The sequence below is a fragment of the Sus scrofa genome, chromosome 7, assembly GCF_000003025.6.
Source record: "Sus scrofa isolate TJ Tabasco breed Duroc chromosome 7, Sscrofa11.1, whole genome shotgun sequence".
Classification (NCBI taxonomy): domain Eukaryota; kingdom Metazoa; phylum Chordata; class Mammalia; order Artiodactyla; family Suidae; genus Sus; species Sus scrofa.
The window spans coordinates 75,892,886-75,912,001 of NC_010449.5; the positions used below are offsets into that span (position 1 = coordinate 75,892,886).

General features: G+C 48.3%; 1 protein-coding gene across 3 annotated transcripts in view; it reads left to right on the forward strand.

Moving 5' to 3' along the window:
* SLC7A8 (solute carrier family 7 member 8) overlaps positions 1 to 19,116 on the forward strand; it is a 67,232-nt gene that overhangs the window by 38,186 nt on the left and 9,930 nt on the right. For all 3 annotated transcript variants that reach the window (XM_021099239.1, XM_021099240.1, XM_003128550.6), the window contains 4 exons: positions 10,984 to 11,109; positions 14,257 to 14,410; positions 15,017 to 15,140; positions 17,623 to 17,726. In XM_021099239.1, coding sequence (XP_020954898.1) covers positions 10,984 to 11,109; positions 14,257 to 14,410; positions 15,017 to 15,140; positions 17,623 to 17,726 — 508 coding nt within the window. The remainder of the gene's footprint in view (positions 1 to 10,983; positions 11,110 to 14,256; positions 14,411 to 15,016; positions 15,141 to 17,622; positions 17,727 to 19,116) is intronic.

The window sequence follows — 19,116 nt, forward strand, 5'->3', positions numbered from 1 at the left end:
CTCCGAGAAGCAGTCTTCATATGTGTCTGCCTCAGCTTTGTTGACATCACAGGTACTTGCCTGCCCCACTTCAGGGGATTGGTCCCTTGGTGTCAAAACCCTGATATCCACTCCCTAGAGAAGTGCAGTGGGTCTTGTGTACACTTCTTAGTATTTTCTGAATAGGTCTCTCTATCTATCCAGCCTTTATTCAGGAAGCATTAGCGCCTACTGTGTGCCAGGCAGTTACAAGAGCTTAGGATCACACTGGCCGACAGAGTATTAACAGCTGTGTATGCACGCTTGGCTGCAGAAGGATGGGGAGGTTTCAGTCTGCACATGGCCTGACCGGTAGAGCAGCAGCAGCAGCAGCAACAACAACGGGCGTTCCTTGCTTTCTGTTTGGCATTCCTTCCTAGCATGCTATTTAATGGTGGTGCAACTTTCTTGTGGAGACAAGGCATAGGGACAAGCCTGACCATGTGGGCTCCTGGTTCAGTGCGTCCGCCTTATGCTTACCAGCCTCATAGCCCCCTAATCCACCTTTGTGCCCACACTTCCAGGCAGCTTGGGTTGAAGGGCCCCAGAGCAGGTAATTTGTGGATGAGTACCCTCCTGAGAAAAAGATTGAAACAGATGAGAAATTGAGGCAAAAGGGTTAGGGATAGAGGAGGAGGCAAGAAGTCCTGATGGCATCTCTAGAACCCTGCAAACCATCTCCTTTCATATCCACTCTGCTTTGCCTGCAGCTGTCAGAATTATTGTGACAAATTAGAATAAATCACGCCCTTTTTTTTTGTTGTTTTAATTTTGTTTCTTTTTTTCTTTTTTTTTTTTTTGGTCTTTTTGCCATTTCTAGGGCCGCTCCGGAGGCATATGGAGGTTCCCAGGCTAGGGGTCGAATTGGAGCTGTCGCCTCCGGCCTACGCCAGAGCCACAGCAACGCCAGATCCGAGCCGCGTCTGCGACCTACACCACAGCTCACAGCAACGCCGGATTGTTAACCCACTGAGCAAGGGCAGGGATCGAACCCGCAACCTCATGGTTCCTAGTCGGATTCGTTAACCACTGCGCCACGACGGGAACTCCTAATTTTGTTTCTTTTTTTTAACTCAATGAATTTTTATGACATTTATAGTTGTACAACGATCATCACAACCCAATTTTACGGCATTTGCATCCCAACTCCTCCACCCCCCACCCGAGTTGTAGTTTCTTAGTTTGTAAACAATAGCAAAAACCACTTAACATTTTATATAGCAGTATACAGGTTACAGAGCACTCTTGTGGGACTAAAATGGACCACACTTCCATTTTACAGAGAGCTCTTTTACAAAGAGTTTGACTGGCTTGTCCAGCGAGTAAGTGACCATGCCAGGAAGGGCATCATGGCCTTTGGGTTCTTTAAGCTCTATATTCTGATTCTTTTTTTGTTTGTTTGTTTGTTTGTCTTTTTAGGGCCACACCCACGGCGTATGGAGGTTCCCAGGCTAGGGATTGAATCAAAGCTACAGCTGCCAGCCTATGCCACAGCCACAGCAATGCAGGATCCAAGTCTGTCTGTAACCTACACCACAGCTCACTGCAACGCCAGATCCTTAACCCACTGAGTGAGACCAGGGGTCAAACCCGCAACCTCATGGTTCCTAGTCAGATTCGTTTCCGCTGCACCACGAGGGGAACTCCTAAGTTCTGCCTGGGCTGCTAGGCCCCTCCAAGGGAGCCCCCTCTGTCTCCATCCCCAAAACCTACTCAATCCCACCCCCATTGTTACCACTTGACTCCTTACATGAGTTACTCTGAGCTTAGCTTGTTTGCTCTACACTTTAAAAAGATACCAGAGGAGTTCTCATCATAGCTCAGTGGAAATGAATGTGACTAGCACCCATGAGTTCCTGCGTTTGATCCCTAGCCTTGCTCAGTGGGTTAGGGATCTGGCTTTGCCCTGAGCTGTGGTGTAGGTTGAAAACATGTCTCAGATCCTGTGTGGCTGTGGAATAGGCCGGCAGCTTCAACTCCAATTGGACCCCTAGCCTGGGAACCTCCATATGCCTTGGATGCGGCCCTAAAAAGACAAAATAGGTAAATAGATAGATACCAGAAATCCACGTGGTCCTTCACTCGCCAGGTGTTGTGTGGAAGAGTGGTAAAGCCACAGCCCTAGCCCTGTGATGGTTGTAGGAACTTAAAACTGGCCCCACAATTCACTAATCCCTCCTTAAAATTTTCTGAAGGAAGATTTATTTATTTATGCTAATGATTCACAGATGTTCTGTTTCAAAATGGACTAGAGAGATTTCTTTAATTGCCTTTTTTGTCTGCGGTCTATAATGTATTAATTTAAGGTAAAATTTCCTGCCAGATGTTTTTCTTATTCTCCCCTTCCAATATGTGTAATCCTTTGCCTTTGTGGGCTTTACCTCCCAAGTCAGGTGGGATTGGCTCCAGCCAGGGAAGCCACAGAGCACACCGTGCCCAAGTGTGCTGGGTTTTACCCCGATGATAAGATAGCACACAGCAGGGCCATTCTTTACCCCTCCTCAGGGAGGAATGAATTCAGACTCCGGACTCCAGAGTGTGTTTATCTCTTGGCTTTCCATTGTGACTTCTCCTGTGGCCTTCGATTGTAGTCTCTGAACACTGAAGTTAGGAGACCAACAAAACTCTGGGGTCAGAGAACAAAGGACTCAGACCGGTGAACATCCCCCACTCCACCTGCCTTGCAAGAGCTTGTAAATCTTGGGCCTGTACAAGCATGTGGGTTTCGTGTGTGGGCCTGCAGTTGTATGTGCTGTAGAGGAGACTGGTGGAGAACCCGGGGATTAGATGAAGGAGGAATATGGGGAGTCCTGAAATTTTCTTTCTTTCTTTTTTTTTTGTCTTTTTTTTTTGCTATTTCTTTGGCCTGCACCAGCAGCATATGGAGGTTCCCAGGCTAGGGGTCCAATCGGAGCCATAGCCACCGGCCTACGCCAGAGCCACAGCAACTCTGGATCCGAGCCGCGTCTGCAACCTACACCACAGCTCGCGGCAACGCCGGATCGTTAACCCACTGAACAAGGGCAGGGACCGAACCCGCAACCTCATGGTTCCTAGTCGGATTCGTTAACCACTGCGCCATGACGGGAACTCCCCTGAACTTTTCTGAGAGGAAAAGCTCAGCTAGAGTTACCCTAGGGCGAGCGTGTTTACTGCTGTATTGAGTTACCCAGGGGAGGAAGAGGAGGCAGTGATACTGTAGCTGTAGGATCCGGGGTGGAGAAGAGTTGGGATACTGTCATGTGGTGCATGTGATGTGGAAACTGGCCAACCAGGTCAGCACACTGGTGACCTCACTTTCACTGCCGCTCCTAGAGCGCCCCTGCTCCCTTCTTCCACTTAGTGTCCTGCAAGGCCTGTGACAGGCACTCCTTTGGGGTCCTGGTGTGTGCTGCTTAGTTGCTCTAGAAAAGCTTTCCTCATGAAGGGTATGCCCACTGCTTTCTGGTCTTTCTGTGCAGTATCTGGCCCTGTATTCATTTCCTACTGATGCTGTAACAAATTACCACAACTTTAGTAGCTTAAAACTACACAAATTTGGAGTTCCTGTTGTGGTGCACCATGATGGGAACTCCTAAGGTAATAAATTTGTATAGTTTTTTTTTTTAGGCCGAACATGTGGCATATGGAAGTTCCTGGGCTAGGGGTCTAATCAGAGGTGCAGCTGTCGGCCTACACCACAGCATCAACAATGCCAGAACTGAGCCGCATCTGCAACCTACACCACAGCCACAGCAATGCTGAAGAATCCACTGAGCAAGACGAGGGATTGAACCCGCATCCTCATGGATCCTAGTCGGGTCCTTAACCCGCTGAGCCACAACAGGAACTCCAAATTTGTGTAGTTTTAAGCCACTAAATTTGTGGTAATTTGTTTTCTTTCCTTTACCAGCTTCTAGAGTCCCTCTCTATTCTCTGGCTCATGGCCCCTTTTTCATCTTCAAAAGAGTTCCTGCTGTGGCGCAGTGGGTTAAGAATCCGACTGCAGTGGCTCGGGTTGCTTTGGAGGTGCAGGTTCTATCCCCAGCCCAGTGCAGTGTGTTAATTCAATCCCTGGGCCTAGAATGTCCATTTGCTACAGGCATGGCCATTAGGAGGGGAAAAAAAAAAAAAAAAAAGGCAGCATATTCACTTGTCTCTCTCTCTCTCTCTTTTTTTTTTTGTCTTTTTGTCTTTCCTATGGCCGCACCTGCAGCACATGGTGATTCCCAGCCTAGGGGTCTAATTGGAGCTGTAGCCACTGGCCTACACAGGAGCCACAGCAACCCGGGATCCGAGCTGTGTCTGCGACCCACACCACAGCTCACAACAACGCCAGATCCTTAACCCACTGAGCAAGGTCAGGGATCAAACCCGTAACCTCAAGGTTCCTAGTCGGATTCGTTAACCACTGAGCCAAGATGGGAACTCCCACATGTTTCTCTTTTTAGATGTCTTTTATATATATTTTTGTCTATCTATCTGTATCCTTTTTTTGAGGGAGGGGGCGTACACACAGCATATGGAGGTTCCCAGGCTAGGGGTTGAATTTGAGCTGCAGTTACCAGCCTTCTCCCTACACCACAGCTCTCGGCAACACCGGGTCCTTAACCCACTGAGCAGGGCCAAGGATCAAACCTGTGTGCCTATGGAAACTAGTTGGGTTCCTTACCACTGAACCACAACAGAAACATTCTATATTTTTACAGAAAACAAATTTATGGTTACCAGAGGGGTAAGGGGGGAAGGGATAAATTAGGAGTTTGTGATTAGCAGATACACACTACTGTATATAAAATAAATTTATAAATGGCATGTCATCCTTGCGCAGGGGCCATGCTAATCTTCTCTATATCGGACCAATTGTATAATAGGGGCTCCCAAGGGAGCACTCGGATCTCTCTCCTTTTCTCTCTCTGGCCTCTGTGTTCCATCATTACACCTCCTTTTCTATCTCTGACCTTTCTGCCTCCCTGTTGATTCTGGTGATGATATTGGGCCCACTCAGATAATCCAGGCTAATCTCCCCACCTGAAGGTCTTTAATCACCTCCATCAAATTCTTTTTGTAAGGCAGCATTCACATGATTAGGATGTTGACATCTCTGGGCTGTTGATTATTCTGCCTGTCATAGACCCCATGAGTTCTGATGTCATTGTCGAGGGTGGGGGTAGTGAAGCAGAGGCTTCTGTGACTCCCCGGGGATTAGAGTCTGAGGATCAGGGCTGGCCTGGGGCTGGGGGCACCTTCTCTTAGGGAGCAGGAGCTTACTCACTTGTCTACAGCGGACAGGCTCCAGGTCAGCAACAGGTTGTGCACTGTTTTGGGTCTGACAAGTACTCTGCATCTCTGCCAGTTCTGGAGCTGTTGCATGGACAGAAAGCATTGAACCTGCCTCTCCTACTTGGCAGTTGCTGGGCCCTGGGCTCTGGGCAGGGTACAAGATTACTGGATTTTGAGTCCTCTCCTCCTGCCTGCCTCATTTTTTTGTATTCCTTTCTGTTGCCTTGACATTAAGCTTTTCAAACTGGGCAGATTAAATAACCAACCTCTGCCTCAGCATCTTCTTGAAGTCTCATCTTCCTGATAGCTTTTTCACACACACACACACCCCCTTTTTTTTTTTTTTTCTGTCTTTTGTTTTTTAGGGTCGCACTCGTGGCATATGGAGATTCCCAGGTTGGGGGTCCAATCGGAGCTATTGCTGCTGGCCTACACCAGAGCCACAGCAACTCCAGATCTGAGCTACATCTGTGACCTACATCACAGGTGACGGCAACGCTGGATGCTTAACCCACTGAGCGAGGCCAGGGATCAAACCCCACAACCTCATGGTTCCTAGTCGGATTTGTTTCCACTGCGCCACAATGGAAACTCCCACACCCTTTTTAAGCCAGGAAACAGAAAGAAAAAAAGAGAGGAGGAAATGCCCAAGAAATACAGAGAAGCCTGGGATTCCCTCTGGAGAAGCAGAACCCACCACCACAGCAAGATTACAATGGTCAAGAACCAGAGTCTTATGCCTTCTGGTTTACTTATTTATTTTTATTTAGGGCCACGCCTGCAGCATATGGAAGTTCCCAGGCTAGGGGTTGAATCGGAACTGTAGCTGTGGCCTACACCACAAACTACAGCAACATGAGATCCAGGCTATATTCTTGACCTGTGCCGCAGCTTGTGGCCACACCAGATACTTAACCCACAGAGCAAGGCCAGAGATTGATCCCGCATCCTCATGGACACTAGTCAGATTCTTAACCACTGAGCCACAATGGGAACTCCTGTCTTCTCTTTTATTTGGTCCAGCCAATCTCAAATTATAAAATTCTCTCCATTGCTAAGGGTCTTCCCCACCTATAAGAAGCATCTCTGATTTCCTGGCCTGAGCTAGGAACTCTTCATGGATGCCTGCCAGCCTCTTTGAAGAACTCTGCCATCAACATACTGCTTTGTGGAGTTCCCCTTGTGACACAGTGGAAACGAATCTGACTAGGAACCATGAGGTTACGGATTCCATCCCTGGCCTCACTCAGTGGTTTAAGGATCCAGCATTGCCGTGAGCTGTGGTGTAGGTTGCAGACCCGGCTTGGATCTGGCCTTGCTGTGGCTCTGCTGTAGTCCGGTAGCTATAGCTCTGATTCGACCTCTATCCTGGGCACCTCCATAGTGCCCACACTAAAAAGCAAAACAAACAAACAAAAATCATATTGCTTTGTGATCATCTTTCGCTCACCCATCTACCCTCTTACAATGTCAACTTCCTGAGGACAGGAAGGGACTTGTGTCTTATGTATAACTACCTCCACCAGAGTATGTAGAACTTACAGGCTCTTTGTGGATGGTGGTTGGATGGTTGGATGGATGGATGCATGAAGATCCTCACAGCTCAAGGCTGTAGTGACCACTGGACCCCCTCTATATGTGGCTTCCCTGAGGTCACTGTGTCTTAAGCATGTAGAATTCAAGATCTGGCTGGGAAGAGAGAGGGGACGTAGCCATCAGCAAGAGAAAGAGGCGCTGAGGTCAGACGGGCAGAGGCAGGATGTCGCAGGGCAGGGGCTTGGCAAGTGTTGCCTTCACTCACTGACCTTTCCTCTCCGGATGGAGGCTCGGGTTTCAGCCTGCTGTGAGGAACGCTAGCCTGTGGTTCCAGGAGACTGGAAGTACTCTCTTTCCCCCTCCGTCACTGCTGTGATCACCCAACTGCAGGGCGAAGGGTCACACAGGGCCTGCAGCCATTGTTCCAAGGAGATTAGTGTTACTGGCTGCCTGTTTCTCCCACCCCATTTTATGTCTGGAAGATTCCTGAAAAGGCTAAAGGTTTAATCAAGGGCTAAAATTGTCCCTTCCTTCAAACATCTCCAATTCCCCAAGGAGCACTCTGAGGAAGTCTCTCTGGCTGCCCTGATAAGGTCCCTTTGTGTTTTCTATCCAGGAGGTGGGGAGGTGACCGCATTCCTCCTCCCCGCCCTGCCCTCTCCTCCCCTTGGTACAAGGACTTGCTTCTCCACGTGATGAGGTCACGCTCGTTCTGGCTCCTTATTCTGTAATCCTTACCTGTCCTCAAGCCACAAAGGTGTTGTTTCCTAATCTTCCTTTATCCTTTAGTCATTACTGTTTGTATCTGCTTGAACTCCTGGGTCCCAGGGGCCCAACCTTGTCCCTAATGCTTCGGGGCCCTGGGAGAAGTTGAGATTATAGGCCCAGTTGCTGGGAGTGACTTAGGTTGAATTGTAGGCAGGCATGTGATCCTGAAATCCTTATTGAATTGAGTAAGATAAACCAAGCAGTGTATTTACTAGGACAGCTCAGTCCTTCTGGAACAATTACAAAATGTTCTCCCAGTTCGGGCATTTAAAATCCTCCCTCTGACCACATGTTTTGGTTCTCCTTATATGACACCGTCTTGGATTAAAAAAACTCCTCCACCAGGAGTCATGAGTCCAGGGCAGCATAACCACCCTTGAAGTTGTGTTTTCTGCTGCTCTTTCTGTGAAACCCACTGAGGAGGTTCCTGGGGAGCAGGGAACGTTGGCATGTGTCGTAGGATGTGTGGACTGAGTTGAACTTGGAGGACTAATGAACTGTGGCATTTTCTTTATTGAGTGTTAAATGTTTATTGAGCACCTACTATTTGCAGGCACCAGTGCTATATATACCCTAGGGTTAGAAACAGGGAAAAGTCACAACTGCCTTCCTAGTCTACCAGAAGACAGAGAAAATGAAACAGTATTTTATTTTATTTATTGGCTTATTATTTTTGCTTTTTAGCACTGTACTCACGGCATATAGAGGTTCCTAGGCTAGAGGTCAAATCAGAGCTCTTGGCCTACACCATAGCCACAGGAAAGCAGGATCCATGCTGTGTCTGTGACCTACACCACAGCTCGCGGCAACACCAGATCCTTAACCCACCCACTGAGCTAGGCCAGAGATCGAACCCACAACCTCATGGTTCCTACTCGGATTTGTTTCCACAGTACCACAATGGGAACTCCAAACAGATAATTTTAATACAAAGAAATAAGTGTCAGTCTTAGATATTAACAGTGGTCTGGGCATAGAGGAGGGAGAAATTTCATTCCTTGTCTACAAGACACAGCTGATATATCTTCCCGGGCAGATGCCTCATCAAGAATAAATAATAAAGACTCACAGAACAGGCGACATTTGAGCTAGATCTTGAAAGATGAGAAGGAGCTTGCCAGCTAGAGATGGCATAGGAAGGTTACAGATGGATAACAATGTCAGGTCCCTATCCTGTGGAAATGTTCTAAGAATCAAGAACAGTTGGAAAATACTTGGAAAGTAAAAGAACAGTTTAAGAATAAAGTATTGATATAACTTGATCTGCCGTTCAGGTGAAGTCAGAGGCCTTATTAGAGGCTTGAGGAAAGAGAGTCTTGTGCTTGTATGCATGTGGCTTGCAGCCTTGGAAAACTGGGGGGCATTCTAGTCACTGTTGCAGGGGAAGAGGAAACGAGAGGATTTTAACTTTATCCCTTATTCTCAAGGACTTCATGACTACCAGGAAATGGGGTCCTGTCCCCTGGGCCCCTGGGGGTTGCTTAGGGAGTGTGGTGGTAAAACTCTCCAAGCGTTCAGCCTCTGAGCTCTCTGCCTGTCTTTGGAACTTCCATTTTGTTGGCATCTCTCTCTTTTTTCTCCTTCTTAGGGCTGCATATGCAGCATATGGAGGTTCTCAGGCTAAGGGTCAAATCAGAGCTGCAGCTGCCGGCCTACACCGCAGCCGCAGCAATGCTGGATCCTTAACCCACTGACCGAGGCCAGGGATAGAACCCACATTCTCATGGATATTAGTTGGGCTCATTACCTCTGAGCCACGATGGGAACTCCTTGTTGACCTCTCTGTGGGAACCCTGTGACTCCTCGCCCTACCCGCCACTAAAGATAGAGGGATGGTAGCAAATAAACACATGGAACATGCTTAGCATCATTAGTCTCTCAGGAAATGCAAATCAGAACCTCAGTGAAGTACCACTACACACCCTTTAGAATAGTCGGACTTTTGGGGGTTTTTTTATTTTTTTCATGTCTTCACCTGAGGCATACAGAGGTTCCCAGGCTAGGGGTCCAGTCAGAGCTGTGCTGGGCCGGGATTGAACTTACATCCTGGCACTGCAGACACTGCCAATCTCATTGTGCCACAGTGGGAACTCCTAGAACAGTCAGACTTTTGAAGCTGGTAATACTAAATGCTGACAAGGAATGCAGAGGGATGGGAATGCACATTGCCGGTGGGACTGCAAAATGACACGACCATTTTGGAAAACAGATTGGCAGTTTGCTATGAAGTTAAATATAATATATATTCACCGTATGACTCAGAATCCCATTCCTGGGTATTTACTCAAAAGAAATGAAAATCGGAGCTACAGCTCCGATTAGACCCCTAGCTTGGGAACCTCCATATGCCGTGGATACAGCCGTAAAAAGACCAAAGACAAAAAAAAGAGAGAGGAAGAAAGAAAAGAAAACTCAATGACCTCTATCAATTCACTTGTGCAAGTGTTTATATAATGGCTTTATTTATAATAGCCCCAAACTGGGAGCCTCCCAAGTGTCTTATCTGCCGGTGAATAGAAAACTGATACATTCATATAATGAGGTACTACTTGACAATAAAAAAGATCTATTAATATAGACAGCAATATATTATTACAATAATATAAATCAACTATACTTTAATAAAACTTTAAAAAATGAAAAATACATATATACAGCAGCATGAATGGATCTCAAAAGTACCGTGTTAAGTGAAATAAGCCAGACACAAAAAGGTACCTATTGTATGATACCATCATGTGACATTCTGGAAAAGGCAAAACTATCAGGACAGAAATCAAATTGGTCGTTTCCAGAGGTTGAGGAAAGGGACTGGCCTCAAAGGAGCACAACATATAAGAGAACTTTTGGGGTGTTCTAAATAGAGGGCATGGTAGTTACACAACTGAAGACATTTGTCAAATCTCATCCCCCGTACACTTAGAATGAATTTTACTATATGTCGATTATGCCTTGGAAAATGCAGTTAACAAAGAATTCTCCTAAACTTCATTTCCCCAAAATCAGGTTTAAAAAGATGACCTACAGGATGCCACCAGCTGTTCAGGGCTCCTCTTGAACGAATGATATCTTGAAAACAGAGCCTATGCTCATGCCCTGATGAGAGGCTGATTTCCCCCCCCAAAGCCACTGCCCACATTTTCATGCCCACTTCTGGCTTACAGCCTTGGGCAGGGCACGTTCTGATGAAGCTCTCATGTGTGGCACATCATCCCCATTGGTAACCCAACCTATTAACCTGGGCAAGGTTTCTGGACACTGGGGCTGAGCTTGTGACATATTTGGTTCACCTGTTGCAGTCAAACCATCGGGGGCAAGGAGCGTTTCCACTTCTGTGCCAAGGGACTCCTACAGCCTCCTTATGGCCCTGAGGGTATGTTTGGGGTCTGTCGTTTTCAGTGCTCCTCACATGGGTCAACTGTTCGAGTGTGCGGTGGGCCACCCGAGTTCAAGACGTTTTCACAGCTGGCAAGCTCCTGGCCCTGGGCCTGATCATCATCATGGGAGTTGTACAGATCTGCAAAGGTGAGTGTCCTCAGACCTTGCCTCCCCTTGTGTATGCCCACCCCCTCCACTGTCTCTGGATGCATGCACATTCTGAGACTTCCAGTTCTTTCCTTAAGTGACTTCTCTTCTTCCCTTGCTTGACGAAGGAGACGAGAGACCATTTTCCCCAGGGTGGCTGGGAGTCAGGCACGCTCCCGTCCCATGTGCCAAATGCGGTCCTCCCAGGCTGACCTTATGGCGCCAGTGCAGGTGATGAAGAGTTCAGACCTCTGGAGTCCTGTTGCCCTTTCGTCCCAGCTCCGGGAAAGCTCTTTGTGTCTTATATTGTATTTTGTCCAGACCTTAAAATGGGAGACAGAGGAGATTTTTTTTATACATTTCCAAATTACTCATAATCTCTACAAGAGAGAGCTCTCCATTCCTGGGGCCCCTGCCAACATTCCCCATTGGATTTGGTCCTTTCCAAGCCGCAGCCTGTATTTGGTTTCCATGGGACCCGTGGCAGCACTAGACTCTGCCCAGTGTCATTGCCTCCTGAAGAAAGTCAGATGACAAACAGGGAAGACCTCCCACCCGCCCACAAACCCTGGGGGCAGTGTGGGGTGCCTGGATTTTGACTCCAGAAAACATAATTAAGGTTTGTTATATAATGTGCCTAATTATTTTCATCCATTGGATTAAATTTTTTAGCAGGTTATATTGTTTTTAGGAATTTAGATGTAAAGAAATCACTGGGCTATGTTTTCAGAGATAGTGAGTTCCTCCTAAGCTGGTCCCATTGCTTTCTCCTCATCACTCTCCTCTCGTTATTTCCTGTCCAAATGCTCAATTATAGATGGAGATGTGGAGATGTAAAGTGTGATCAGTTACTCAGTGTCTCACTGTGATCTTAGCAGCTTTTTTTTTTTTTGCTTTTTAGGGCTGCACCTGCGGCATATGGAAGTTCTCAGGTTAGGGATTGAATCGGAGCTACAGTTACCAGCCACAGCCACAGCAACTCGGGATCTGAGCCATGTCTGCGATCTATGCCACAGCAACGTCAGATCCTTAACCCACTGAGCGGGGCCAGTGATTGAACCCAAGTCATCATGGATACTAGTCAGGTTCATAACCCGCAGAGGCACAACGGGAACTCCCTTAGCAGCCTTTCTTGAGGGCCCACTGTGTGCAGGATACTGTGCTGAGGGCTGGGGAAGCAATTGAAAAGCTCTTCACTGAAGGATCCTTGTCTTCAGAAGATCTATTCCATGAAAAGGGAGACTGAACGCATGCCTTAGGAAGAGACAGAAGGATATTGACAAAGAAAGCAGAACAAGCTTGAGCTAATAATATCATGGAAGCTTATGTTTGAGTGTTTGTGGTTCTTGATGCCTTCTTCATGAAAATGTGCAAACTTAGATATGAGGGAAGGTGGTCAGGAGACTGCTGGTAACTCCAGCCCTGCATCTCTGAACCCTAGCAAGCTAGCTCCGATTTACCTTGCCCTGTCCAGGGACCTCCCCTGGCCTTTCCTTCTGCTTTTTAAAAAAGGAACTTTCCGAGTTCCCATTGTGGCTCAGCAGTAATGAATCCAGCCAGTATCCATGAGGACTCAGGCTCAATTACCTTGAGCTGTGGTGTAGGTCGCAGAGGCGGCTTGGATCCGGCATGGCTGTGGCTGTGGCATAGGCCGGCAGCTATAGCTCCAATACAACCCCTAGTCTGGGAACTTCCGTATGCTGCAGGTGCAGTCCTAAAAATTAGACAAAAACAAAATAAAAAAGGAATTTTTGGACTTCCTGTCGTGGCTCAGTGGTAACGAAACTGAATAGGATCCATTAGGCTGCATGTTCGATCCCTGGCCTTGCTCAGTGGGTTAAATATCTAGGCGTTGCTGTGAGCTGTGGTGTAGGTCGCAGACACGGTTCAGATCTGGTGTTGCTGTGTCTCTGGTGTAGGCCAGCAGCTGTAGCTCGGATTAGACCCCTAGCCTGGAAACTTCCATATGCGGGTATGGTCCTAAAAAGACAAAAAGACAAAAAAAAAAAAGAAGGAACTTTCATTCATCTGTCGATGGATGTTTGTTTCCAGGTCTTGGCTGTTGTGAATAGTACTGCAATGAACATACGGGTGCATGTATCTTTTTTGATGAAAGTTTTGTCCAGATACATGCCCAAGAGTGGGATTCCTTCATCATATGGTACTTCTCTGTTTAGTTTTCTAGGGTGCCTCCATACTGTTTTCCATAGTGGTTGCACCAGTTTACATTCCCACCAACAGTGCAGAAGGGTTCCCTTTTATCCACACCCTCTCCAGCATTTGTTATTTGTAAACTTACTAATGATGGCCATTCTGACCTGACTGGGTCACTTTGCTGTATAACAGAAATTGGCACAACATTGTAAGTCCACTATAATTTAAAAGAAAAAAAAAAAGGAGTTCCTGCTGTAGTACAGTGGGATCGGTGGCATCTCTCCAGCACTAGGATGCATGTTCGATCCTTGGCTCAGCACACTGGGTTAAAGGAGCCAGTGCTGCTCCAGTGTAGGTCACAACTGTAGCTTGAATCTGATCTATGGCCTGGGAACTCCACATGTTTCAGGGTGGCCAAAAAAGACAAAAAAAAAAAAAAAAAGGAACATTCAGAAATATGCTTTGAACCTGAGCCCCCATTTGGACTTGGGAGGGTTCATATGGAGCCAACCTGCTTGAGATGTTAATTAATATCAAAAAGTATTCACTATGGAGTTCCTGTCTTGGCTCAGTGGTTAACGAATCCGACTAGGAACCATGAGGTTGCAGGTTCGATCCCTGGCCTCACTCAGTGGGTTAAGGATCTGGCGTTGCTGTGTTGTCAGTTGTAGACGTGGCTTGGATCCCAAGTTGCTGTGGCTCTGGCGTAGGCCGGTGGCTACAGCTCCGATTGGACCCCTAGCCTGGGAACCTCCATATGCTGGGGGTGCAGCAAGTACTTACTAAAGACCCACTTTCAGGTAGCAATGTACCCCTCATATAGGCCCCATTTGGACTCATCATTCCTATGTCCTGAGGGGTCCTGTACCTATATTTCTCTGTGTCTTTTGGCCCCACGTCTCCAATATGTGGGGTTCACTGGAAATGGGGGACCAGGGGCTACTGGGCCTCTGACATATCTCTCTGAGCAGCCTCCTGCCCCTCTGTCCACAGGACAGTACTTCTGGCTGGAGCCAAAGAATGCATTTGAGAATTTCCAGGAACCTGACATTGGCCTCATCGCACTGGCTTTCCTTCAGGGCTCCTTTGCCTACGGAGGCTGGAACTTCCTCAATTATGTGACTGAGGAACTTGTGGATCCCTACAAGTGAGTTGCAGCAGCCCAGCCCCACCCCTCTCCTTTCAAAACCTATGGCACCTGCCACTGGAAAGAGGGAGCCAGGTGTCCAGTGCCTGCTTCTCTCCTCAGCCCCCTCCTGACCATGAAGAAACAGTTCATTTCCTAGGAACTTAGACCATTTGCCATCCACCTTGTGAGGATAAAAATGAACCAGAGACTATCCTAGAGCAGGTTAAAAGCTACAAACGGTGCTGAGATGACACCACTGGCTTAGAGAATGAAATGTTCCATGAGAGATTCCAAACATCTCACCTGTCTCTTGACAGGCGGGTCTTTGTGTCTTGAGGTGGGTTGGTGGGGGTTGGGGGGGTTCCAGGGGTGCATTGTAAAGATTCTGGTCAGAAGGAGATCACCAGGTATGGAGCATAATCCCAGCCTAAGCTGGGAATTGAATTTCCTATCAATTATCCTGTCCATATGGAGAACAAATCCACCCCCCAGGGAGAGAGAGCATCATAGAAGCCTGTGAGGTCAGCTTCAGGCAGAAAGACAGAAGGCACTCCTGGACCCTGTGACGAGGCAGGTGGTCCCAGGTGCCAGGCCTTCCCGATCTCACCTCCTCTCCCTCTACAGGAACCTTCCCAGAGCCATCTTCATCTCCATCCCACTGGTCACATTTGTGTATGTTTTTGCCAATGTCGCTTATGTCACTGCAATGTCCCCCCAGGAGCTGCTGGCATCAAATGCAGTCGCTGTGGTAAGAAATCAAACTCGGGGAAGTTCCCTTTGTGGCACAGTGGGTTGCGGTCCAGGCATTGCCACAGTTGTGGTGCAGATCACCAGTGTGGCTTGGGTTCGATCCTTGGCCTGGGAACTTCCACATGATATGGGTGCAGCCAAAAAAAAAAAAAAGATCAAACTCAGGGAGAAATTAGGAGTATGGGATTAACAGATACACACTACTATATATAAAATAGATAAACAACAAGGACCTACTGCTGTATAGCACAGGGAACTATATTCAATATCCTGTAATGGATACCTATAATGGAAAAAACTATATATATATGTTATATATATATATATATATATATATATATATATTCTTGAATCACTGTGCTATACACCTAAAACATTGTAAATCAACTCTGTCAACTAAAAGAAGGAAAGAGGGAAAAAAAGAAAAATCAAACTTCAATACCTTCAAACCAGGAATGGCAACATTGACTTGCTGGTTTTAGCCACACCCTCTTTTCCCCCAATACATGGGTTTGTGGAACTGAAAGACATCACACCTCCTCAGGGCAGAGGGAACATCTTCAGATGACCAGGCTGTAGCTAGAACAGCAGCACTGAGTCATTGCCACAGCCACTGTATGTCCTACAAAGCCGAAACCGTTACTCTCTGACCCTTCACAGAAAAATATTTGCTGGAGTTCCCTTCGTGGCTCAGTGGTTAATGAACCCGACTAGGATCCATGAGGAAGTAGGTTCAATCCCTGGCCTCGCTCAGTGGGTTAAGGATTCAGCATTGCTGTGAGGTGTGGTGTAGGTTGCAGACGAGGCTTGGATCTGATGTGGCTGTGGCTGTGGCATAGGCCAGCAGCAGTAGCTCCGATTCAACCCCTAGCCTGCAAACTTCTATATGACGTGGCTGCAGCCCTAAAAAGCAAAGAAAAATGTTTGCAGACTTCTGATCTAGGGCACCTTAAGCCCTAAGTGTGATGACTGTGTAAAGGAGACGACTCCTCATGGAGTTCCCGTCATGGCTCAGTGGCTAAGGAATCCGACTAGGAACCATGAGGTTGCAGGTTCAATCCCTGGCCTCGCTCAGTGAGTTAAGGATCCGACGTTGCCGTGAGCTGTGGTGTAGGTCCCAGACGCGGCTCGGATCCCTCATTGCTGTGTCTCTGGTGTAGGCCATTGGCTACAGCTCCAATTCCACCCCTAGCCTGGGAACCTCCATATGCCGTGGGATCAGCCCAAGAAATGACAAAAAAAAAGACAAAAAAAAAAAAAAGGGAGATGACGACTCCTCGGAAAGACAGGCTTGCACAAGATGCACCATTTCTCTCTTCTTCCATATCCTCACCTGGGCAACCTGACTCCTTCCCTCTTCAGGGAAGAGTCTGTGCGGGTTGTGCTCTTCAGGGAAAGACATCTTGCAGGTCCAAGGCATCAGAGTCCTTGATATCCGGGAAAGACCCGTGAGCCGAGCAGTTCCCTCGTGTGACTGCACCTGGGTCCACCTCACCCCCACCCCTGTCATCACATGTCTCATCTCTAAAGAAAGAAGCCCTCCACTGTCCTGTGGCAGCCTGTTCACATGACTACTAACCCTCCCCATAATGTGGTATAAATTACATAAATACAAATGTGCTATAAATCGAGTATGTACTTGCCTCAGAATACAGGAAAAGCTGGGCCTCCAACATTTCATATCCTTTTTTTTTTTTGTCTTTTCTAGGGCCACACCCACAGCATATGGGGGTTCCCAGGCTAGGGGTCTAATAGGAGCTGTAGCCACTGGCCCACACCACAGCCACAGCAACATGAGATCCAAGCTGCATCTACGACCTACATTACAGCTCAAGGCAACGCCGGATCCTTAACCCACTGAGCGAGGCCAGGGATTGAACCCGCAACCTCATGGTTCCTAGTCGGATTCGTTAACCACCCACTGCGCCACGACGGGAACTCCATTGTATCCTTTTATGAAGGATCTAGATGAAGTCTAGTCTATAGCTTCACCACCATTTCTTTTTCAACCTAGGTAGTGGTTTATTCTTGTCTGCTTTTCCCCCAATATCTTCTGTTTCTATGAATTAGAATTTATCTCTATTTTAATGATAGGAAACCTGAGGGTAGGGTCTTCTAAATATTGAGCTAAGATTTTGGAGATCCCATTGCAGCTCAGTGGTAACAAACCCAACTAACATCTCTGAACACGTGGGTTTGATCCCTGGCCTAGCTCAGTGGGTTAAGGATCTGGCATTGCCATGAGCTGTGGTGTGGGTCTCAGACACGGCTCAAATCTGGCATTGCTGCAGCTGTGATGTAGCCATCAGTGAGGGAAGTGGGGGTGCAGGATTAGCTGGGAAGCTGTCATCTCTCCTTTTAGGACCTTAGCAGAGCAACTCAGCAAAGGTGGGGATGGGAGGGAGGCTTCCCAGCAGCGTCTCGCAGATGGGAAGCTGTAGCCTCTCCTTTTCTGCTCACCCCTTTGTTTTCTCTCCCAGACTTTTGGAGAGAAGCTCCTAGGGGTCATGGCCTGGATCATGCCCATTTCCGTCGCCCTGTCCACATTCGGAGGAGTAAACGGGTCCCTCTTCACCTCCTCCCGGTGAGTGTTGTACAAGCCCTTCCCATGCCAGGGGCCACTCTGCTGTGCATACTGCTCTGTGTATGTGGCGGGGGGCTTGTCTCCGTCAGCAGGTGTCTGTGGGCACCTGGGTCGCGCCCTTGCAGAGGGTTTTTGCTCACAGCAGGATGTGTGTGTGTGTGTGTCAGTGTGGATGCAGAGATCCTGTGCTGCTCGTGTGGTTATGCGTGACATGCGTGGCTTTACCTGCTGTGGCAAGAAGTGCCATCCCACCTCATGTCCAGAGGAGCAGAGGGCTGAGGAGGCCCCTGGTTGTGCTTGGCAGCAGGATGGCATCTGAGGCTGCAGCCTCAGTGCTCCCTTTCCACTCACCTGCAAGCAGGCTGTGCTGGCTGGAAAGGAACCCCACTCTAAAAGGGACCAGGAGGGACCCATGTCCGGGGCCTCTGGGCTGGCCTCCCATGAAAGTTCTGGGCCCAGGCTGCAGGTGGAAGGGGCTAATCTTTGAGTGCCCTGAGGATGCAGGCTCTGCCCCCTTATACAGAGAAGTGGTTGGGGAGGCCTTTGTGTGGCCACTCATGAGACTAGGGTAGAGGGTCTGAAGTGAGATGGATGGGGAAGAATGGTAGGAAAGCATTTGTCCAAAGCCATGTCCTCCACCCCCCAAACGCTAAGGGAAGCCAGAAGCATGAGCGGGCCCACGAGTCCCCAGCTCCCACCTCCACACATACAGAAGCCTGGCCCCTTTCTTGATGTCCTTCTTGCCGTCTCCAATTGCTGGATGATGTCCATTGCTGTGGTTCAAGGAGTCCTCCCAAGGTTCTTAGAGAGCCCTCTCCCCTCCAGGGCACAGTCCTGCTCAAAAGAGCAAAAGCAGTGAGCCCCCAAGTTCACCTGCTTCCAAAGCCACCAATCACATCACGGAAGAGTTCCCGTGAAATGACAAAGGAGTGCCATGTTTTCAGGACCCAGGGCAGGAAAGAGGGAATGTGGGCATCCTCTGTACCCCAGGGCTCTCCGACACTCACCCAGGGCAACCTCGTGTGCGTGTTACACAGGAGCAGTGGCCACCTGGAGGCCCCAGCCGAGGGCGAGCGGTGGAAGAGCAGTGACCCATGAGGCTCCCTGGGATCTATTGGAGGAGAGTGACTGGCTACAGTCGCTTTAGAGTGGGGTTTGTCCCTCGGGCAGGCCGAGCAGCGGTCTGCATGCATGCGGTCTAGCTGTGCGTGCATGTAGGAGGCACTGGCCCTGGTGAGCTCAGCCTCGGATTCAGAGGCACAGATCACCTAGCAGGTCTCTCCAACGCATCTTTTGAGTTCTGTCCTTCCCCTTTTCCTTCCCTCCTTCCTTACTCCTCCTTCCCTCCTCCTCTCCTCTCTCACTGTTTTGTCTTTGGGGAGTATGGAAG